Here is a 23,714-nt window from a genome sequence, read left to right on the forward strand (position 1 = left end):
GCCTCCCCCAGCTGATGGTGACCAAAAGCAGTCACCTGACAACAGACGGCTTGATGGAGTTTCTCCCCTCTTCCATGCCTCTGGGCCCCAGAAACATACTGCCCTGCCTTCCCCCATCCCCAGCAAATACAGAAATTCATTCCTACTGCCCTTTCTTGAGGCTTAAAGAAGATACTTGAGCTCTGAAGCAGATCCTCAGAAGATAAGCAAATGTCACTGATGTGGTTGGAAAAATCTGAGCTGGATGAAATGGAAACACAGAGCTCTCCCCTGAGGCCGGATGAGAAGTACATGGATAGAAGCCAAAATCCACCCCTTCCTTGAGCCTCTGGGGGCTGGCAGCCCACCCCCTCTTTCAGAACACGATGCCCCCCTTACCCTCCATCCTCCTTGCAGATACCCCCATGGGTAGCCGCTGAGCCTGCAGGACTCTGCTTATCTGGGGGCAAATCAGTCCTACTGTGGATTGTACTGGTTTTTATTGATTTCCCTGTGGGTGATTTATAACTGCCTGCCTCCTAAAAGGGTTGTGGCCAGATGTCAATAAAACATTCAGAGAGCAAGAGAGTTAAAAATAAAGGACTGAAAAAGGGAGCAGAGACTGTGCGAAGGAAAGAGGGAGACAACTCCACCAGCCGAGATGGGACGGCTCTTCAGCTCGGAGGGCCTCGAGGAAAGCCTGGATTTTCTGCTCCTACTGACATCACTGATCGAGAGCAGCAGTGTCTTGTTTTGGTGATTGTAAGAATTGCAGAGCAAAGAATAGTTACATCTCAAGCTTCCAGAACTGACTCTTCACCCAAAAAAGAACAAAATTAGAATGAACTTTTGCATTTAAGAATTTTAAAGTTCACAGGAGTCTTTGCGTTTAAGAATGTGAAATATCACGTCACAGAAGGACTCCTCATCCAAGGACGCCACCATACGGTTTACGCTGCAAGCTCTGGATTACTTTGGCTTTTTTTTAAAGCAGGAAGTATAAATAGAGGTTCTAAGTGTCGGGTGCACGTCCGAGTCTGATGGCTGGTCATCGACCCTCCTCCATGTGGCAATAGAGGAAATGCTGACTCAGATGAGCTCCAGGAACGTGCAGAACAATGCCTGAGGATGTTTAGCTCAGGGACAACAGGTAGTGCCTTTTAATTCTGGCTGCAGGTCACTATCATTTGGCGACCGTGTAAATGGGTTACTTAAATAAATTCTGGCGTCGCTAGTGGCAACTAACCAGAGATCAGAGCTCTCAGAGGAAAACCAATAAGGCTGTTGTGATGGGCTGAACTGTGGCCTCCCAAAGTTCATATATTGAAGCCCTAACCCCCAGCCCCTCAGATTGTAACTGTGTCTGGAGACAGAGCATTTAAAGAGGTGATGAAGTCAAAATGAGGCCATCAGGGTGGGCCCTAATCCAACTTGCGTAGTGTCCTTGTAAGAAGAGGAAATTTGGACACAGAGAGATGCCAGGGGTATGTGTGCGTGGAGGAAAGACCACGTGAGGACACAGCAAGGTGGCCGTCTGCAAGCCAAGGAGAGAGACCACAGGGGAAACCAAACCTACTGACACCTTGGTATTGGACTTCTCCAGAACTGTGAGAAAATAAATTTCTATTTTTTAAGCCAACCAGTTGGTGGTGTTTTGTTCTGTTTTGTTTATGGCGGCCCTAACAAACTAATACGATTTTTGACAGAATTTCTTAGTCATATCGGGCTTAAATTCAAGTCTGTTTCAAACATCTAATCTTTGGAATTGGGATCAATGAATTCTGGGGAATAACTTTTTTAATATTTTTCCTGGATAACCACAAAGCTCCTTTCAGGACCCTTCGAATGAAATAAAAGGGAAGACTGGAAGGATTCTAGTTTCAAAGAAGTAAAACTCTCTCTATTTGCAGATGACATGATCTTAAATACAGAAAATCCTGAGGAGTCCACTAAAAACTATTAGAACTAATAAATGAGTTCAGCAAGACTGCAGGATTTAAGACTGATATACCAAGATAAACTATATTTCTCTATACTAGCAATGAACAATCCAAAAATGAAATTAAGAAAACAATTTCATTCATAACAGCATCGTAAAAGCATAAAATACTTAGGAAAACATTCAACAAAGGAAATCAAAAACTTTTACTCTGAAAACAACAAAATATAATTGAAAGAAATTAAAGACCTAAATAGACGGAATGCCATCCCATGTTCATGAATTGGAAGATTTAATATTGTTGAGATGGCAACACGCCCCAAAATGATCTATAGCTTCAGCACAATCTCTATCAAAACCCAAGCTGCTTTTGTTTTTTTTTTGCAAAAATGACAAGCAGATCCTAAATTTTATACAGAAATGCAAAGAATCAAGAATAACCAAAACACCCAGGAGTGGGATAGCTGGATCATATGGTATTTCTATTTTCAATTTTTTGAGAAATCTCTATACTGTTTTCCAGTGTCTGCATCAGTTTGCATTCCTACCAGCAGCGTATGAGGGTTCACTTTTTGCCACATCCTCTCCAACATTTGTTTTTTTCTCGTTAGTTATAGCCATTCTGACAGGTGTAAGGTGATATCTCATTGTAGTTTTGATTTGAATTTCCCTAATAATTAGAGATGTTGAACATCTTTTCATGTACCCGTTGGCCATCTGTATATCTTCTTTGGAGAAATGTCTGTTGATACTTCTGCCTATTTTTTGATGGGGTTCTTTATTTTTCTGTTGTTGAGTTGTATGAGTTCTTTATATATTTTGGAAATTAACCCTTCATCAGATATGTGATTTGCACTACTTTATATTTATCCAAAGAACTTGAAATCAACAGTTCAAAGAGATTTGTGTACCCCTATGTTCATTTCAGCATTATTCACAATAGCCAAGACATGGAAGCAACCCAAGCACCCATCAACTAATGATCGGATAAAGAAGATGTGGTATTGATATACAGTGGAATACTACTCAGCCATAAAAAAGGTAAAATCATCCCACTAGCAATAACATGGATGGACCTTGAGGATATTATGTTAAGTGAAATCAACCAGACAGAGAAAGACAAACACCATATGATTTCACTCATATGTGGAAGATAAACAAACACATGGATAAAGAGAACAGATTAGTGGTTACCAGAGGGGAAAGGGGTTAGGGCTGGGCAAAAGGGGTGAAGAGGCACATATATACGGTGATGGTTAAAAATTAGACCATTGGTGGTGAGAACAATGCAGTCTATACAGAAACTGATAAATGATAATGTACACTTGAAATTATACAATGTTATAAACCATTATGACTCAATAAAATAATTGGAAAAAAGAATAACCAAAACAATCTTTAAAAAAGAAGGAAAAAACAGATGATTCACACCTCTCAATTTCAAAACTTAATATAAAACTACAGTAAGATAGTACGATACTGAATGCTGTACAAGGATAGACATATTGATCATTGGGACAGAACTGAGGGTCCGTAACTAAACCTTTACATTTGCAGTCAATCGATTTCAACAGGTGTGCCAAGATAAGTCAATGGGGAAAAATAGTCTTTTCAATAAGCAGTTCTGGAATAAGTGGATACCCACGTGTAAAAGAATAAAGTTGGACCCATTCCGTATACCATACACAAAAATTAACTCAAAATGGTCCAAACACCTAAATGGAAGAGCTAAAACTATAAAACTCTTAGATGAAAACGTGAGAATAAATCTCTGTGTCCTTGGGTTAGTCAATACCTTTCTTAGATGCAACACCAAAAGCACAGGCAACAAGAGAAAAAATAAGTAAATTGGACTTCATCAAAATTAAAAACTTTTTGCACAGCAAATGATACCATTGGGAAAGTGAAAATATAACCCATAGAATAGGAGAAAATATTTGCAAATAATATATCTAATAAGGGACTTGTATCCAGAACATATACGAACTCTTACAGATCAATAATAAAAAGACAACAATTTTAAAAATGGGCAAATATTTAAACAGACACTTCTCCAAAGAAGATATACAAATAGCCAATAAACACATGAAAAGATGCTCAACATCATTAGCCATCAAGTCAAAACAAACAAAGAGATAAATGAAAACAATGAGATACCACTTCATATCCATTAGGATGGCTAAAATAAAAAAGACAGATAAGAACAAAGCAAGTATTTGGAGAAACTGGAAGCCTTACACAGTGCTGGTGGGAATGTAAAATGATACAGCCACTTTGGAAAACACATTGGTAGTTCCTCAAAAGGTTAAACATAGATTTGCCATATGATCCACCAATTCTACTCCTAGGAATATACTCAAGAGACATGAAAATGTGTGTCCACACAAACACAGGCACACATACTCACAGCAGCATTATTCATAATAGCCAAAAAGTAGAAGCAAACCAAATGTCTAACTAATTAATCGATGAATAAAATGTGGTCTGCTCATACAATGGGATATTCTTCAGCCGTGAAAAGGAGTGAAGTACTGGTACCTGCTAAAATATGAACCCTGAAAACTTTACGCTAAGTGAAAGAAGCCATTCACAAAAGACCATATATTGTATGATTGCATTTATAAGAAATGTCTAGAATAGGGAAATCTATGGAGACAGAAAGTAGATTAGAGGTTGCTTAGGGCTGGAGGGATGGGGAATGAGGAGTGACTCTTAATAGGTACAGGGTTTCTTTTGGGTGATGAAAATATTCTGGAATTAAATAGTGGTGATGGCTGCACAATTCTCTGACTATGTTAAAAACCAGTGAACTGCACACTTTATATGAGTGAATTGTATGTTCTGTGAATTATATCTTAATAAAGCCATTAAAAAGTAAAACTTCTGCAAGAAAAATAAATAAAAGGAAACTACCTTTTGTCCTTACTACGTTGTGACCTCTCTGGACACAGTTTCCTCAAACATAAAAGGAGGAAATTAAGCTAGATGATTTCTGAATTTCCTTCCATCTCTAAAATTCCTGAGTGCACGTAATGTAAGAAAACAGGTTGAGGAAAAGAGATGGAGTACATGTGTCTGTTTCTAGGATGGGGTTATGTGGGGAGAAATGAAGGAGGAGGAGACAACAAGAGTGAAAGAAATACAGATGAAGGGACAAGGGACATGGGGTCAGAGAGACAGACACATAGAGACATGGAGACAAGACTACGCCCAAAAAGAAAGAGAAACCCACCACGATGCATGTGCAGATCATTCATCCATTCTTCCATTTAGCCAATGTTTACTGAGCACCTAAGAAGTGCCAGTCTCTGTGTATAGTAGTAAACCAGGTCGAATGAGCCACTGAGCTCAGCGGTAAGTCATGACAGTGGTAAGTGATGACACTTACCAGCAGTCATCAGGCAAGCACAAGTATGGAGAGCGAGAGCTGGGATGCAGCAGTCCAAGATGATCCGGAGGCACACAGCGTGCTTTCCCACACAGGTACACACACGCACACACATGCTCGAACCATGCCACACTCGACACACGCAACATTCCCAAAAGTCAAGTCACTTTTGCAGGGTGCACCATTTTTCATCTGAGGCATTTAGGGCTCTGCTAGCAAAGACATTCAAATGTGGGTGGTGTTCTTATAAGTATGGGCACCATTGGGGATGACATCTTTCATTCTCACTCTGAAGTCTCTATAAAATGAGGCTCAAGGACGGGACTCATCCCTCAGTCTGGAGATTCCCCATATTCTCCCCCCTCATCAGTAAGGATGGGCTTTGGAACAGAGAGGAATGTGACCTGTTAGAAGGACACAGCACTGCTCCTCCGAGCCTTCAGCTGGAAAGTTCCCAGATCACATCTGTTCCCCTCTCCTCTCATCCCATTTAGACCTGGCCCAATAAAGGCATCACGTGCTGCCCATTGCCTGTCTTGTGGCCCCTCTACTGCTGACAGGCGTGAGAGGGAATCTCAGCTCAGCAGGAAAAGTGACTCTGTTTCCCGCACAGTGTCTGCTCTCTGCCGATTCAGCCAACTTGGAGAAGAGAAGTTTCTGGATGTTTCCTTTTCTGATCCCTTTTCTCCTAACTCCAGACTTGGCCAGAGTCCAAGCTGCACAATACCGCTGAAATAGCCTTGAGTCACTTCCCAAGATGGTGGTCCATCCCTTCCTATTGGTTTGTGCAGGATGCTCCTTGCAGAAGTTGGTGTTGGGTGCTTTCGGTGCAGTGGACCAGCATGCAACTAGGAAACACACAACCCAGAACGTGAGGGGAGTGGGCACTGGCCTGCAGATGCTGGGCAGGCTGAACCAGAACTGCGCTGGGAAATAGCCCTCGGGCTCCCTGAAGCTCTCCCTGGCTGCCCACCATGGGGAGCAGTAGTGAATTAATGTGATCCAGGTTCCAAAAATAGTAGTCAGAGCATCTAAAATTGCCTCCATCCCGGGCTGGGCCAGTCCCCTGGGAATGTCGGCATTTCTAAAATGTCCCCATTCACCCAGAGTGCCTTGTGTCAGACCCCAGTGGGGCTCTGGGCAACTGTTAAGCTCTCTGGGTTCCACTTGCTCCTGCCCAGTTTCTCTCGGCTCCACATCACTTGTACTGTTTCCCGAACAGGAAGTGCTCAAGATTTATGCCTGCTGTTACCAAGTCAGAGGCCTTCAACCTGGCACATGGCTCAGAAGGGCAGAAAGCACCCTTGGAGAAGTGGCTTGAGTGGTTCTCTGTCATTAGTTGTGAATTAATTCCTAAAAATGAAGACTGAGGAAGCAGAGTCACCTGGGGGCGCCTGAGCTTTCCACTTGTTGCCAATGCTGAAGGAAGCCCTTTCCACAGCGGTTTCTCTTTCTCTGATAAAATTATTCTGGGGTCCCAGGGAATTTTATCATCATGAAGACTTGTCACTCCCAGCATCCCTCAGTGCCTTTGGACATCCCCTGCCCTGTGCATGGAATGTCCTTTACTCCCTCTTCCGTGCCTGACAAATGCCCCATCATCCACTTCTGTGATGCCTTGCTAAGGGCAGGGTGGTGTCCATTAAGTTTGTCTGCAGTGAAAGCTTCTAAATGACCACAAGCTATGCTCCATGTCTAGAGATCCACGTGCCCAGTCTCTGACACCCTGATCAACCAGGATTCCTGGTTTCCTTGCCTATGGGACAGGAGTGATGCATGGAACGAGCATCTCCCCTGCCTCATGGAGACTGACCTCCGATCTTCTAACAGTTAAGTGATCAGGATCTGTAACCACTACACGGGAATGCTGATTGAAACACAGTTTGAGTGTCTCTCAGCTTAAAGATCGTGTGCTTTAGTCCCCGTTTTCTTAGCTTTGACCTGGTACTGACTCGTTAGTGGCTCCACTTTGCCTCCCTAAGAGATGCTCACGCAGCGCACAACAGAGAAAGTGCTCGAGGGATGGGGAGGAAGGACAAGTTACTCAACGCCTCAGTTTCCACCTCTGTGAAATGGAGATGATTGTTCCCACCTCAGGATGGTCAGGAAGATGAAATGAGTTGTGTAAATGACCTGGTACAGAGTTGCTGCTTTGGGGAGACATCTGTGGGTTTTGCCCATTTGGCACCCGGTCCCCATTTTTCTGAAATAGCAGCATCCTCATCATCCCTGTGCTTGGGGTCCGGTGGTTGACCCCACTGCAGAGGCGGGCCTGTAACACAGTCCTGGCCCAGCAGAACACCCAGAGCCCTGGTCCTGGCGAGTAATTGAGGCACGGGCACAGGACCCAGATTGGGCCAATGAATTCAATTTGGTGACTTTTGTTTGAACTATTGGGGAATTCCTGTAGCTGGGGTTTCTGAAACATAGGATGTCAGCCAGGAACTCAAGTACCACGGTGCCATCACGAGGGAGAGGCCACCTGAGAAGAGATCCAATACCAAGGACACTTGAGAGATAGAGGGAATGAGCCCTATGGACCCAGACATTTCTGAAACGACCCTAGACTTCTCAGTTATGTGACCCAGAAAATTCTGATTGTTGTCTAATCAAAATTTAATAAGTTTCTGTTCCATGCAAACAAGAATCTTGGCTAATGCAAAGCTCACCAGATTTGGTTTACCTTCCTGCTGCCGTTGCTTTGGGGGGACCTTCTAACCTCTAGTGGGACGATGCCACAGCTCACCTCTCTGTCTTCCCTGTCCGCAGTCTCTTCCCCTTCAGTCCATCTTCCACCACACTGATTCTTCTCGAACATGGGCTTAGTCACATTACTCCTCAGCTTAGAAGACTCTGGGTCGCCTCGGGGCCCTTGCACAAGGTTTGCCCTCCAGAGACCCTGGGGAAATTTGCTGACACAAGACCCCAGCTTCCAGCTGACAAACTCTGAATCCCCCGACATCCCCTGGACCACACGCTAGGAGAGCAGATCCTAACCTTTGGGTCGCGTTTCCTGTTCACCGGGAAACTTCTTTTTTTTTTAAATTGTGGTAAAATACACATAACACAAAATTGACAATTTAAACCATTTTAAAGTGTACTGTTCAGTGGCATTAAGTACATTCACAACATTGTGCACGCTCGCCACTACCTAGTTCCAGAGCTTTTTCATCACCCCGAATGGAAGCCTCCCACCCTTTCGGTAGTCACTTCCCATCCCTGGCTTCCCCCAAAGCCCTGGCAAGCACTCGTCTGCTTTCTGTCTCTATGGATTTGCTTGTTCTGGACGTTACATGTAAATGGAATCGTATAATACGGGGCCTTTGTGTCTGGCTTCTTTCACTTCGCATGTTTTCAAGCTTCATCCATGTTGTGGCATGTATCCACACTTTATTCCTTCTGAGGCCTGAATAATACTCCATTACATGGGCATATTACACGTGTTTTTCCTTTCATCAGTTGATGGCCATTTGGGTTGTTTCCACCTTTTGGCTATTGTGAATACTGCTGCTATAAACAATATTGTACAACTTTTTGTTTGAACACCTGTTTTCAGTTCTTGTGGGTATAGACCGAGTAGTAGAATGGCTGGGTCAGTGTTGACCAGGAAGCCTCTTACGCTTGCCCTCTCCAGGCCTCACCAACGTCGTGGATCTGTTGGCTGACTTCACCATCAGCTCTTTAGAAGGGAGCTGTTTCATCCTGATTGTTGTCTCCGATGGTAATCCCTAGGGGGTGTTTCCAGTTTTTAATATTAACCTCTTGCTGTTTAGAGCTTTCCATTGACTAAGCTATTTCAGATCCACTATTTAATTTGTTCCTTCTAGCAATACTACAAGGTAAACACTTTTATACCCGTTTTTCAGATGAGGAGGCTGAGATTCAGTGGGTTGAAGGAACTTGACAAAGTCACACAGCCATTAGGGGTCCAGCTGAAACTGACTCCCAGCCCAGCGCCCTTTCCACACCACTATGGTGGCCCTCTACCAATTTGCCTCTATGTCCAAGGTCTTTTTTTAAAATAATCACTTTCTGAAATTTATTATCAAGATTCACCATTGTTTAGTAACGCCCCTTGCTAGGTGACTGGTAAATGCTCGCACAGGTTTCCTCTCACACTCTGCCAGTTGGCACCTCATTTATAATCAAAACTTTTTCTTTGCCTGCACCAAGGAGATCAACTTTGGCCTTTTCTGGGTCTTCTGGGACCTTCTGGAATCCTGGGTTAATGCTCCCTTTTGATGTTGATATGAAGCTAAATCTGGGTGTGTCCCGCAACTCAACCTCAGCTCTCAAAATTCCCTCCCTATTCTTTCGTTCAACCCAAGTTCAACCCAAGAGCATCTCCCTTCCCTTCTTAGGAGGAAATTATATCTTGGACTGGGGAGTCCCCTGACGTCTTTGGGGCAGAAAAGAGGCACAATGGCCTCCAGCTTGACATGATGGAATTGGGCCCAGCCACCTCCCTGGAAGCTTCCAATTTTCGTATCCTAGTTTCACATGGAACCACGTGGGAGACTGGAGAGAATACGGCAAGCAAAATAGACAACAGACAACAATGAGAACATTCACCATTCATCAAAGGCACACCGTGGGCCTGATGCTGTAGGCATGTTTGCTCACTCGATCCCCTCACTGTGCTAGGAGGCAGATGTTATTTTGCAGATAAGGAAACAGGGTCAGCATGGTGCTTCTCCAGAGTAACAGAGCTGATGGGTGGCCAAGGGGGACTGGAAACCAGCAGAGCCCATGCTCTCCCCACTTTGGCCACCGTCTGCCTCCCAGGGAGAAGCTTTTTGGGCTGAGCTGGCCCACTTAGAGCCTGCCTTGGCAGTTGTGCAAGCAGCGAGGGCTTTCCAGATGTCACGTGATCCACCTTGGGTCCACTCAGGCAAGAATATCCCTAGCCAGCCTCTCCCAAAGTATGTTCTTTGCAACCCTCGTTCTGGGTGATGTCAGGGGCTGACAATAAAGATTCTGTGGTTCAATCCACTTCGGGATCTCAGCCTGAAATGGGTTTCCGCCCCGCAGGCCTTCTCAGCCTTTAAGAAGCAAATATGCAGGATAAACCTCCAAGAGGGAGAGAAAGTGCAGAATGTTTCCCAAACTTATTTGACCATGGAATGCTTTTTCAAGGAGTATCTCAATGTGTCCACCTCAAGGCACTAGTCGGAGATGCCCCCAACCCTCTCAGATTAGTGGGCGTCCAGAGGTGAGAGAGCAGAGTGCTTATGCACGTGGGCTCTGGAGCCAGGCTGCCTGGGATCACATCCCAGCCCTGCCATGTAGTAGCTGCGTGACCTTGGGCAAGTTACTTCACCTTTCTGTGCCTCTGTTTCCTCATCTGTAAAATGTGGGTGATGATAATAATGTAGATTACATAATATACATAACTTCTTAGAACAACGTTTGGCATGTAGTCAGTGCTCACTAAATGTTAGCTGGCATCTGAATCCTTGATGAGCCTCACAGAAGGGCATTTCCCACACTCCATCCTCCAGGAGCAGGGGTCTATACCCGGTACTCCCAGCCCCCTGGCCCACAACCTCTCATTTTATCAAACCTCTCAGTGAAGGTGGCACGAAGCCCGTCCAAAGTTGGCCCTGGTTCCCTGGGAATAACTCTTCCTATCCTGAGGCTGCGAAGGCTTCCTTCCACTTCTATTTCATTTGTTTCTCCCTCGCAGACACATAAGCGTCAAAAGACCGAGATTCTAAACCCAACTCACTCATTTTCCAGTGGGATCTCGAGTTTCCCTCCCTGTAACATAGGACGTCACAAGCCTGTAATCCGGGGGCACAGTACAGAGAGGGGAGGGGTCAGAGCATGGAGCAGAGGGGCTGGATGGTCAAGCGGCAGGGAGAGGACAGTGCCAGTGACAGGTGGCAAGTGTCCTCCCCTTGGGGATATGGGAGAGGGTGCCTATGACAACGGTGCATGGGCAGTGACTCAGGATAATTAACAGTAGCTGCGACAACAGACCCAAAATCTCAGTGGCTTTGAATGTACATCTTGCTGACTCAAGTCTAATGCCAGTTGGGATGCCTGCCTCCATCTTGCAGCAAGAAGTTCTATAATAGAAAATTCTATCTGGAATATATACCCAGCATGATGTGGGTATACAGATGCCAAGAACACCTGGATGGCCCTGGCTCCAAAGCCGTTCTCTTCTGTTGCCCAGTTGATGCTCCCTCCTCCTTCCTGGAGAAGTAAGACCTTGGAGGAGGGCGTGCATTTGCCTCTGAGTTAATTTTCCCAGCTTTTCTAGGACTTCTTTGCAAGTTCTGAGTCTCCGGTTGGCCACCTTACGGTTCCTTAATGTCTCGCCTCTGGGAGGCCTCTGGATCTACAAGGAGCTGTTAGTTGCCTCACTGATTCTCCACCCGTGGCCGAGATGGTCAGTGCTCCCTGAATACGCCTGTGCTCCTCTGCCCTTCCCAGCCTCCCTTGCAGATGGTTGGGGCCGTGCCGCTAGATCTGGCCAACACACTGTGTGTCAGCTCCAGATTGAGGCACTGGGAGCCTGCCTACGGCATCCCACTCTTCCTCAGCTGAGATGGCTTTGGAGGCCGAGTGCTTCATGGGAAAGCTGGAAGGACCAACTCAGAGGCAAATGCACCCCCTCCCCCTAGGTCTAGCTTCTCCACTGAGAGGGCAAGGGAGTTGAAACCTCAATTGGGTAAGAGAGGAGAATGGCTTTGGCAGACAGGGCCATTCAGGAATTCTTGACATTTACATAGCCACTTGACGCTAAATATATCTTCCATATAGGACTTTCTGTTATTCAACTTCTTGCTGTGATTTGGGGTGATTGTGTGATCTGTGACTCAGATACTCCCAGGAGTATCATGGGACAGGCTATTAGGCATCGTGTCTCAGACTGCAACGTACCCACAAGTCACCTGGGGGTCTTGTTAAGCTGCAGATTCTGACTCAGCAGGTCTGAGGCAGCACTCAAGAGTCTGCATTTCTAACCAGCTCCCAGGTGATGCTGATGCTGCGGTCCCTGGACCGTGCTCTGAACGGTAAGAGGCTGGGGCAGGGCTGACTGAGCCACTGAGTATGGTAGGAACGATGCCTAGAGCCCATGAAAACATTCCAATTTCTTTTAAAATCAGAAGGAAAAAAAACTTTTAGGTCAAAGAAAATGTTCTAATAGAGAACATTAATATATTTGTCTTTACACCAACAGAGTTAAAAAATAAATTTCTTAAGGAAGAAGTGGCTCATGAAGGCAAAGTGCCCAGGGCCCACGAAAATCCTAATGTGGCCCTGAGTGGGGGGAGGGGAGGGTGGGGGAGGGGGCAGTGGGAGGGCTTATGCTACCTATAGTGCATAAAACTGTGAAATTTGCAGAATTCATGGAAGGTTACACAGATAACATGGCTCCATGGTCTTCTGGAAGGACCGAGTAAGATTCAGTCTGAAAATATAATACGCAGATGGTAGTTAGCCGTTTAAACCATTTTCCTGGGTCTCCTCAAGTTCTTAGATCTCCTCCACTTAGGGAGCTCTGAGGGGGCTCCCAGGGGCCCCCAAATTCTGGTGCCTGTGAGGTTCATTCTTCTAAGGGACTGAAATCCAGTCTTTTTGTCCCCGCCCCCCACCACAGAGGACACAGCCAACTGCTCTCCGAGCTGGAGAGTTGGAGCAGCTGGCCCGTCGGTGTGAGGGCAGAGGGACCAGGCTCCAGAGGCTGCTTTTATTAGTGACAAACACGAGACCATCATCCCTCGTCTGAGCAGCAGATGTCCAAAGCATGAGTCAAATGGCTTGTTAACAAGAAGGAGGAGGAATAGGCGCGCCCTTCAGAAGTAAACGTTTTCTTAAAAACACAGCCTTCCACTTCCTTTGGACCCAACGCCACTTCTGACTGTCCCCAAGGCACTGCCTGGGCTTTCAGAGAATGAACAATAATAGCTGACTCTTCGAACACACCTACAGCCCTCCTTGTCACGGGTGCAGTCTGGCATAATCGTTGCTCTAGGATGGCCTCAACCATGCGACTACAGGGGTGAAGCGCTGGGCTCTGGGAGGTGGACAGTTCACAGGTGAGGACACCAAGTTCTCAGAAGGGAGAAGCGATTTGGTAAAGGGCACAAAATGAGTAGGGCGCAGAGCCAAGCTGGGACCCTGGGATCACTGCTTATATTCTCTCTTCATTTCAGCTTAAGAAGTGGCACCAGGGGGTGGGTGTTGGAAGGTCTGCACTTGGGAGGGTTCGTTCATTCCTTCATTCATTCGCTCCTTCAATATTACCAAGAAGCTGCTATAAACTTGCTATGGTGCTATCTCCCTTTACCACCTCTCTATAAACCCGTAACGATCTAACATTTTTTGAAATCTTACCTGCCTAGCCTCTACACCCTTCTGGCCTGCCAGCATCCAGTGTGAGATTCTCACTATGGACAGGCTGTATGCACTTTGCACCAACGGCTATCTAGCCTCGACTTTGCCACTTTCCACTGTGTAATCCTGAGTGAACTAATGAACTTTGCAAAGCCTCAATTTTCTCATCAGTAAAATAGAGATACTACTATTACCATGTCACCGGGTGTTGCAAAAATACGAAATAATATTTGTAAAGCACTTAACATGGCATTTGAGCTGGTGCTCAACTAACCATAGCTCTTTGGGAATGATAATAAGCACAGTCATGCACCACACAATGACATTCTGGTTGATGATGGACCACATATATGGTGGTGGTCGCATGAGATGAGTACCATATCACCTAGGTGTGTAGTAGGCCATACCGTCTAGGTTTGTGTAAGTACTATAGGGGAAGAAGAAATTTTCCCCTACCTTCTAGGTTCTTCTGGCTGATCTAAGAATTAAATTGACATGAGACAGAGTAACAGGAGAAAAACAGACAAAAGTTTAACAACATGTATACATGGGAGAAATCCAGGAAAACCAACTAACTTGCCAAAATGGTGGAAGCCCTCACCTTAAATACTATCCTCAGCTAAAGACAAAAGATTTGGGAGTGACGAGAGTCAGGGACTTCAGAGGAAAGGAAGGCAATTCACAGGCAGTGAAAGGAACAAACATTTGGAAAACAAGTGTTCGTTTGGCCACACAGAAACAGAAGAACACAGAGGGGAGTCCAACATACAGGCTTTTCTGGGTTCCTCCCTATCCACCACCTAGTTCACGTGATGTTGAGGTGAGAGCTCGCTTCCTGAGACAGGTTTCTTAATCTTAATTCTTTCAGCAGTTAAGGAGGAGTTAACAAAAATTTTCTGAGTCTTTTCTTTCTTATCAATAATCAGCCTAAAATAATCCTCATGTTAAAGAGACACATTTTAGGGTGGCAGATTTTGTTCCCCTTCAGTACACTCTATGATGTTCACACAATGACAAAATCTCACAATGATGAAATTGCATTTCTCAGAATGTAACCCCGTCATTAAACAATGTGTGACCGTACATTATTATTACTCTTGTTACTGTCATGTGAAAAAGCCCCTGGAGACTTCAGCAAGTGGAAGTTCCCTCCAGGACTCTGGAAAGTCAGGCTGTCTTTGCTCATGTGCCTGAGCAACTTCTGTGCTTTATAGACTGTAGGAATAATGATAGAGGGGCAACTTAACAAGTGTCTCTGGGTCTAATGTGCCAGACACTTGATGGCCATCACCACATCCATCTTTCTCTGCTGGGCCCAGCTGACCAGAGAAATGACCTGCTTCTATTGGTGTAAGGCCCTGTGAACTCCACCTTTTGGGAGTGTTGACTGTACATGGGGACAATAGCAAGGAAAGAAGGCTGCCCTCTGACATACAACCATGTGAAAAACCCACACACAAGGGACATGATTAGTCATATATGGAGGTAACCCAAGAAATTGTCTGTAAATGTAGCTGAAGAGTTGGGAGGCCTGACAGGGATCTCCAGAAGGCAGGACAGGAAGACGGTCACAAGTTAGCAGGTGACAACATCCTTTGGGGATTCTTTTCAGCTATTTCTCTTTCTCTAGGAGGAGCTCCTACATTCAAGGGGTGGCTCCTCATGGCCACATGTACACCCCATGATCCCGTCCCCCGACCATGGCTAACTGATACTGGCCCAAGCTGGGCCCATCAGATTCTCTCTCCCGAGACCTTGGACAGAGACCAGAAGCCACTGGAGCCTGGCCAGTCCGGGGGCTGTGCCCTGGAGCAGCGGTCTTCAGAGTGGAGTACGTGTACCCAAGGAATGTGCAAGATGATCCAGTGGAACACCAGGAGACAATCTGAAAGAGTTATTTATTTTTATTTCCTTAGTATTAAAGAAGCAGATTGACAATGGTGCCTTCGTTCAGTCCATATGTCGAAAGGTCACTGTCACATCCAGTTTGTGAGATGTTCTGAGGGCACAGAGGAAATGCTACAGTGGGGACTGACATAGCACTCACATATTCATTTGCTTTCAGCAAAGTGTGACACTGTTTGCATGTGCCCAAGTAAGTGGAGTAGTGAAATATAATTATCTCTTTTTAACCAACCAAACCAGCTATCATAAAATGGGGATGTGGCTTAAAAGGCTCCTGCAAAAAATGTGAAGATACTACTACTGGTAACATCACAAGCAACTCTCAAAAATTTTTTGCAAACTGCTGGATAAAATTGAAAATTTCACTCTCAATTCAGTAAGTAAGGATGCCCTTCCTCCACCTCAGCTATCTGAGCTGGTTGTCCTCTGCCCGCCCTCCCTCTCTCCCTGCGCTCCCTCCTCATCCATTCCGTGCTTCCAGATGACACCTATGGGATATATCACTGGAGCTCCATGCTTGCTGGCTGAGTTTGGCCAATGGGCCAGCAGGAGACAGGAGGAGAGAGAGGAGGAGCATTTCCTCCCCGCTCCCTCCTCGCTTCAGCGCTACATCGTTGGCAATGGCTGTATCCCTCCCTAGCTACAGCTCATTCTGGATGGACCCTCTTCCCTGGCTCCAGGTGTCACTAGAAATCATAAGAGCTAACGTTTACTGGGTGTGAACAACAGATACTGGGCTAAGGGATTTAACCCTGCAAGGTGGGCACTATCGTTATCTCTGTCTTATAGGAGAGGAAACTGAGGCTCAGAGAGATGAGGTGCAGCCTGAGGTATACAGCTGGTCAGTGGTGGAGCTACACAGTCACTTGAGAGCCCGTGCTTTCCTCCAGGGCACTGTGCTGCCTCTAGCACGAGGCACCATCTCCCGTGATGATAATGAGGGAAGAGCTGGTCAGTGCTGAGCCCACCTCCCTACTGGGGGCCAGCCCGCTTTGGACCACACCTGTATGAGCAAAGTCAAGGGTGTCTCCAGGCTTTCTTCTGCTCCTGATGAACCAGGAATCTTGGGCTCTCTGGAAACGTCCTCCCAGTTAACGTGTTGGTGGCCGAACTCCCTGTGGACTCTGTGTGTGCCTTCCCAGGACGGCCACCATGCCCTCCGCACCACATCCCTGCCCTGCAGCCCCGCTGTGAGCAGTGTATGGTCTTGGTCCTCTCAACCCTGCCCGCAGGCCCAGGGTTCTTAACTTTCCCTCGGTTTTGCAGGGGTGGCTCAGCTTCCCCCATACCCTGCACTCACTGATACCCCTGCTCATAGCACCCCGATCTCCTCCAAGCCAGTGTTCCCTCAACTTGAGCCATCTGCACAACACTCTCACTCTTTTTTGCCATGTCTGTGTGCCGCTGAAACACTTAGTGATTTAATGTTCTTTAATTTGACCAGCAATGAGCCAGAAGGGCAGGGTTGAAATCCCAGCTCTGCCATTTACCAGCTTTGTGTTGTTGGGCAAGTTCTTTACCTTCACTGTGCCTCAGTTTCCTCATCTGGATAATAACAGCAACCGCTTTAGGAGATGCTGTGAGGACCAATGGAGCACCACAAGTAAAGCGTTAGAACAGTGCCGAGTACACAGTAAGCACGCGACAAGTGTTAGCCACCCTTGTCATTACATTTAAAAAGGAAGATTCCTGTCCCTCCTGTAAATGGAAAAATCAGCGCCACTTGTCCCACAAATAGAGAGAAGTTGTAAAAATAAGTCAAATGAAAACAGTCATTAAATTCTAGCTATTGCCTGACAAAGGCTCCAGGCCAGGGCTTGCTCTCATTTTGTCAAGAAGGGAGACAAGCAAGCATCCAAAAGGAGAGGGCTCACGAGGCTCAACCGCGGTGGACCACTCGTCCGGACTTGCCTGACCTCCCGGGTTCAGCACAGCCGGTGCTGCCGCAGCCCCACCCCCAGATGGGGGCTTTCTCCGCCCTCCGAAGGACTGAAAAGAACTAAAGAGGGAATAACGTTCTCACGAGGTGAGCTCGTGTGTTTGGGGCTGAGTCAGTGTCCCCCTTATTAGCAGCTTGCAGAACTAGGCCCACGCCCGGGGCCACGCCGCAGAAGCCCACCTCTGACAGCCAAGTGTCCAAACGCCGCAAATGCATAGAAAAGCCATCGTGTATGTACCACTGAGACCGTTCCCCCCAAAACCCACGTTTGTAAATGCCCCATGACAGGAACGATGACTGAAGTGTTGCACAGCTAAAATGATTCTATATTATACAACCGTTGAAAAATTGTGCTTTGAAGGACCTTTAAGGTTGTGGAAAAATGATCATGCTGGAGTGTTCAGTTAAAAAAAACAGGCTAACCAAGATGTCCTTCAGCAGATGAGTGGACAAATAAACTGGGGTCCATCCAGACAATGGAATATTATTCAGCACTAAAAAGAAATGAGCTATGAAGCCATGAAAAGACAGGGAGGAAACATAAGCACATATCACTAAAAAAAAGCCAGTCTGAGAAGGCGACGTACTGTTTGATTCTGGAAACAGACATTTGACATTCTGGAAAAGGCAAAACTGTGGAGACAGGAAAAGGATTAGTAACTGCTGGGGGTTTGGGTAGGAGAGCAGGGTGAAGAGGAGGAGCACAGAGGATTTTCAGGGCAGTGAAACTCCTCTGTATGATATGGTAATAAGGTGGATAGTTGTCATTATACATTTGTCTAAACCTGCAGAAGGTACATCACCAAAAGTGACCCCTGAGGTGAACCATGGACTTTGGATGATAGCTATGTGTTGATACAGGTCCATCATTATCAACAAAGATGCTCACACTGGGATGGCTGTGCATGTGAGGGGCTGGAGGTGGATGGGAAATCTCTGTACTTTCTTTTCGATTTCGCTGTGAACCTAAAAGTGCTCTAAAAAAGTAAAGTCTTTAAAAACTTCTAAAAAGCAGACTACTAAACCACATATAGTAAGACCCTTGTTTTATAAAATCTAGAGAAATACAAAGAAAGAGACATCATAATACTAACAATACTTATCCCTGAGTGATAGGATTCAGGAGGGATTTTTTTATTTCTTTATATTTCTTTCTGAATTTCTGATTTATACTCATTTCTATATTTTCCAAGAAAGGTTAGCAAGGAGCATACATTACTTTTATTACCAGGAAAAAATCTGAATAAAAATTATAAATAAAAAAAGTCCTAGGAAGAAAGTAATCAGAGTTGATTAAGTCCAGCCTTCGCAAACTCCTTTTTATGTCTGTGGCTGACTGGAAGAGAGGTTTTCTGTGTGGCTGGCTGGCTGTCACCTGCTTTCCTTCTCCTGTGGAGAAGGCCCTCGCCGAGAAGGCGGGGCTAGTCCAAAGTCACGGCCTCTCATTGCCTCTGCATCCCACCCAGTGAGGCTGCCCTGGCCTGACGCCTGAACTCAGGGTCTAGCCTCCAAGGTCCATGGCACAGATACAATATCCCCTTTCCCAATTTTCTTGATTTTCCCATCATTTGGACTGTGACATTCAATAACTGCTCCAGGACCTGGGTTACTAGGTAGAGGTGGGGTGGCATCTAACACAGGAAGTGCCTGTTTTGGTCTTAGGTGTCCTGAGCAGGAATCCCCACTCACCACCTAGCAGCTGTGTGTCCTTGGGCACATGCTTCACCCCTTTCACCTGCAGCATCCTCACCTCTATCACAAGGATTAAATTAGATAGTGGATCCAGCACAGATCCTGGCACAAGGTAGGAACTCAACGAATATCCACTTTCTCTCCTCCTTCCTTTTACATTTACTACATGGAGACTCAGTTCGCTCTGTCCCTCCACTCAAAGAGCTCCCCAACGGGCAGGGGCAGAGTCTGCAGGCTCCAAGTTCTCTCCTTTCCATCCATCCAGGCCTCTGTTCCTCCTCGGCCAGTAAACAGAATTCCTCTGCTGACTGCCAAGCCACAGAGAGGACGGCTGAGGGACAGGCCAGTGACTCCATGGGGTGACCCAGCAGAGGTGGCAGAGGGGGAGAGGGTGGATAATTTGAGACACCCACCTCGAATCCTCTCAAGCTAGACCAGAAGAATCTGATCATCAGGCACATATACATAATAAACCTAAGGCCCTGTTTAACCAAAACACACTTTATGAGCATTACGTCCATTTTTTCATAAGAAAAAAAAACCAGATCCTAAGCACTATACACTCCTGGCATCATTCTGGGTGCTGGACACACAGTGGAGAATGAGACAGGGTCTCTGCCCTCACAGGGCTCCTGCTGGAGGTGAGGGGTGCATCCATCTACCTTTATAACCAGGACTTAGAGAAAAGAGGCAGGGGCTGTCTGGGAAGCTGAGAACCTGTCTGTGCACTTCAGCCCATCAGGCAGGGAGTCTGGCTTCCTCTCACGGAGACTCACAGAACCCCTTACCCCAAAATGATGAGCCCAATGGTGCCCCTGGGAATTAGTTTCAAGTTGAAGGCGTTACATGGCCCTAACTATCCTCATCCAAGATACTAAATCCCCCGCTCTTCACTTGGTGGCTGGGTGACCTTGGATAAGTCATTTTCTCTCTCCTAGTCCTCCTGTCCTCACCTGTGAAATTGAGGTAAAGTTACATCCCACAAGGCATTGCTGAAAAGAGCACATGAAATCACACATGGAGAGCCTCAGAGTGGGACATGCTTCCCCCACTGCCCTCTCAGAAACAGTGCCCATCAGAAAGGAACAGAGCATGGTGATCAAGAGCAGAGCCTCCGGAGATTGGCTGCCTGGAGTGAACTGCCAGCACCACCTCTCACCAGTTGTGTGACCTCTCTGTGCTAAAATGCCCCCATCTACAAGATGAGGGTAGTAATAATAACCCCCAATTTGCAGGGTTTGGGAGTTGTGCTACTAGATGGGAAGTGCTTAGGACAGTGTTCAATGCAGAGTAAAAATGGCATTTAGCTTTTTTTTCTTCCAGAAAACATGTTTATGGGGATCAGTGGTCATGTTGTAGCAATTAGCATGTGATTCTCTCTCCCTGATGATCTTAGAGGGTGTGTAGGAAAGTCCCACTTACTACCAAGCATAGAGAAAGGTCCATCAGCTATGAATACAAACAGCCATCCCCAACACACACACACACACACACAAACACACACCCCTGAATCATGGGCCCAACAATCATGATGATGACAACTGTATTCTCCGTTACGTCAAAAATCACACGACACCATTTAAGGCAGGTGCGTACCCTCACACTTGCAGCTTTGTTGAGAGGCAGGAGCACTGGAGCTAGAGTCATACAGACTTGAGTTCAAGTCTCAGCTCTGCTCTTTCTTTGTGGTCTGACCTTACGCAAGGCACTTAACCTGAGTTTCCTCCCCATAAAAGTGTTGGGGCAAGGTTGGGGGAGTTAACTCCACCTGTCTCACCAGCATGTCATTGCCCCCTGGTGGGACCTTTGGCAGGCAATGACTCCCCAGTGCTCCCAGCCTAACAGTCCTGGGATGCTTCCTCCTTTTTCCTGCAGGAGACCCAGCTTGCACAAGCCAGTGGGCTGCTTTAATTTCCATCCCCAAAGAGCAACCTGAAGAGTGTTAAAAGAATAACAGCTGCCGAGCTCTGAGAGGCAGGAAGGAGCTGGCCAGGGGTCCCAGGCTCCGTGCTCTGTTTACTCAAACTGCAAAGCATCTCTAGGCTTTTACAACTGTTTCCTGGGCAGGAAGGAGCAAAACAGCTGGGCCCCTCTCTGGCCTCTGGCTTCCACTGGCCTTTCCTTTGGAGAAAGCCAGCTTGAGTGCCACTCACTCTAGCCTCACCACCCAGCTCCTGAAGAGGAGCGGGGCTTGGGGCCCAGGCCAGGCACATGCACCTCCTCCAGGAGTTGGGGGAGGACAAAGCTGGAGAGAGAAGGCGAGATGGGCACAGAGATAAACACAGGGGCTGCGACCAGAACACAGGACAGGAGGGGCAGGGACAGAAACAGGGGCAAGGTCAAGGATGGAGACAGGACTGGACCAGCACAGGGTCCATGGTAGGGGGTTGGGGGTGGCACAGGGTTGGGTGGTGGGCAGAGGGAAGCACAAGTCAGCACAGAGCAGGGCCAGGAAAGGGGTAGCAGGCAGTGAGGGGAAGCCCTGCCTGGTGGGCTTGCATGATCTGGAGACCCTCTATTGCCTCAGATGGGCTCACAGGAAATCTAGAGGTGGGGATCTCTAGGCAGAACCCACATTTTCACCCTGACCTGCGCAGGCTTTCCAACAGTAAGCAAAAAGAGCACGATTCAGTTAAGTTAGGACTGGCAAGATTCACTTCTCACTTAAAACTAGGATAGCAACAATAAAAACACTCAGCTGAAATGCCACCCAATAAAGCCAACTCCCCTGGAAAGTTCAAGTCAGGCGCCCCGTCCCAGCACCCTGTACCTTTAAGGAGGAGAAGGGTTCCCTCCGCTTCCCGGCTGAAGAGTCAGGTTATTCTTGGACAGAGCGATGACTTACCTAAAACTGAGTTATTCCCCGTTCCTCCTCTGGCCAGCCTCTCTTCACTCTGGGGAGCTTTTACCATTTAAGGTCAATGTTACATCTGGCTCCGGAGCTCCGAGCTGAGAAGCCTCTGGCTGCCGCCTTGGCCACCGCCTCCTCCAAGAGGGGCTGGGACTTGAAGCCCAGAGCTCCTCGGGGAGCCCCTCGGCCTGCTCAGGGGGCTAACGGCAGGGGAAGCTGTCCAGGCTGCCCTGGGCTCAGGGCTGGCTGGGCCTGGGGAGCAGCAACTCGCCCTGGGTCCCTGCCATGGGCGCCCGCGCCGAGGATGGCAGTGCCCACGGGCAGCTCATGCCACTGGGCACAGTCCTGGCCAGACGGGGACCAAGGGAACTCTGCAGACCCGCCTCCCAGCCTGGACTCTCCAGCAAGCATGTGAGCCTGGACAAGACTCTGGTCTGGTGCCAGGAGAAACTGGGAACATTTCCTGTCCCGGGGATTCGGGGGCGGGGACTGCTCCCACCTTAAACCCCTGGGATTACCAGAGAGAAGGGCCTGGGAGATTCAGCTAATCCCAGACCTGGCACCAGCCCCGGGGGCTTCATTTTCTGCTCCTGCACTCAACAGCCCTGTGGTCTTTACATCGTGGAGCCTCAGTCTCCTCCTCCCTAAAGTGGGAACAATAGTGGGTTATAGCGGGATTAAATGAGGTCATATTGGAGGGCTTAGCACAGTGCCAGCATCTCATACGTGCTGATGGCACAAATTAGTTCCTGCGCCTGTCCAGACACAGGCGAGGATGGGCTGCCTCTCTCCTGGAAGTCCGCACCTTGTCCTTCCTCGCTCCTCACCCAGCGTGGATGCAGTGCCCCCCTAGAGCCAATGCCATGGAGCTTCAGGCTCTGGGCAAGTCATGTGGGGGCTCCGGCACTCTTCTGAGGTTAGGGCAGCTCAGAGAAGCCCTGGGTAGGGTTGCCAGATAAAACACAAGACACTCACTTAAATTCGAATTTCAGATAAACAACATATAACTCCTTTAGTGTAAGTATGTCCCAAATATTGCACAGGACATACTTATACCAAAAAAAATATGATTTTTTACCAGAAATTCTAATTTAACTGCATTTCCTGCATTTTTATTTGCTGAATCTGGCAACTCTAGCCCTGGGCCACCTCTTGCCACCCCAGAAAGCATTCCCCCATCACGCTGAGAGCTCTGGGGGTTGGTGAATCAAGGCCTCCTGGTGACAGCTGCCTGGCTATCCACAGTCCTTCTCCCCAGCTCCTGGCCATGGCTCAGTCCTGGCAGGCTTTCCCCACCGAACCTGGGCCCCTGGCCTCCAGTGTGCGCTCTCTCTCCTCCCTGTTGTTATGAAAGGCTCCTGAGAACGTAGTGCGTGCTGTCTGTTACACCACAAAGGACTGTAATTTTGTAGATGCAGCCAGAGAAGACTGTCCTGGTCCTAGCCATGCTTTCTCTCAGGTGCCTATACCTATCCATCTGCCAGGTACAGGCTCCCACTGGCAAACCTACTTGGTAGTAACTACTAGAATTGCAGGTATAGAGATTAGAAGGAGTTTACCAAACTCTTTAGTCTGTTTTTCCAACTTCATTGTGGGTTAGCTTCCCCAAGTATGAAGCTCCTTGGACCCCTCTTCCAGAAATTCTAATTCCACGGATCTAACGTGGGACCCA

The 23,714-nt window shown here is 47.2% G+C and overlaps 1 protein-coding gene across 7 annotated transcripts in view; it reads right to left on the reverse strand.

The window, feature by feature from the left end:
* The window catches only part of IRAG1 (inositol 1,4,5-triphosphate receptor associated 1), a 142,218-nt gene that overhangs the window by 97,421 nt on the left and 21,083 nt on the right, over positions 1–23,714 (reverse strand). For 2 of the 7 annotated variants that reach the window (XM_070491095.1, XM_014844181.3), the window contains exon 1: positions 22,037–22,404. The exons of 1 other annotated variant lie outside the window; for it this stretch is intronic. Coding sequence is in view for 2 of the 6 variants with exons in the window: in XM_014844181.3 (XP_014699667.2) it covers positions 22,037–22,103 (67 nt within the window). In the remaining 4 variants the exon portion in view is untranslated. Of the gene's footprint in view, positions 1–21,961; positions 22,405–23,714 lie in introns of those variants that run through there. 4 more of the 7 variants (XM_070491093.1, XM_014844183.3, XM_014844182.3 and 1 more) reach the window with 3 other exon arrangements.

Source organism: Equus asinus, chromosome 20 (assembly GCF_041296235.1).
Source record: "Equus asinus isolate D_3611 breed Donkey chromosome 20, EquAss-T2T_v2, whole genome shotgun sequence".
Classification (NCBI taxonomy): domain Eukaryota; kingdom Metazoa; phylum Chordata; class Mammalia; order Perissodactyla; family Equidae; genus Equus; species Equus asinus.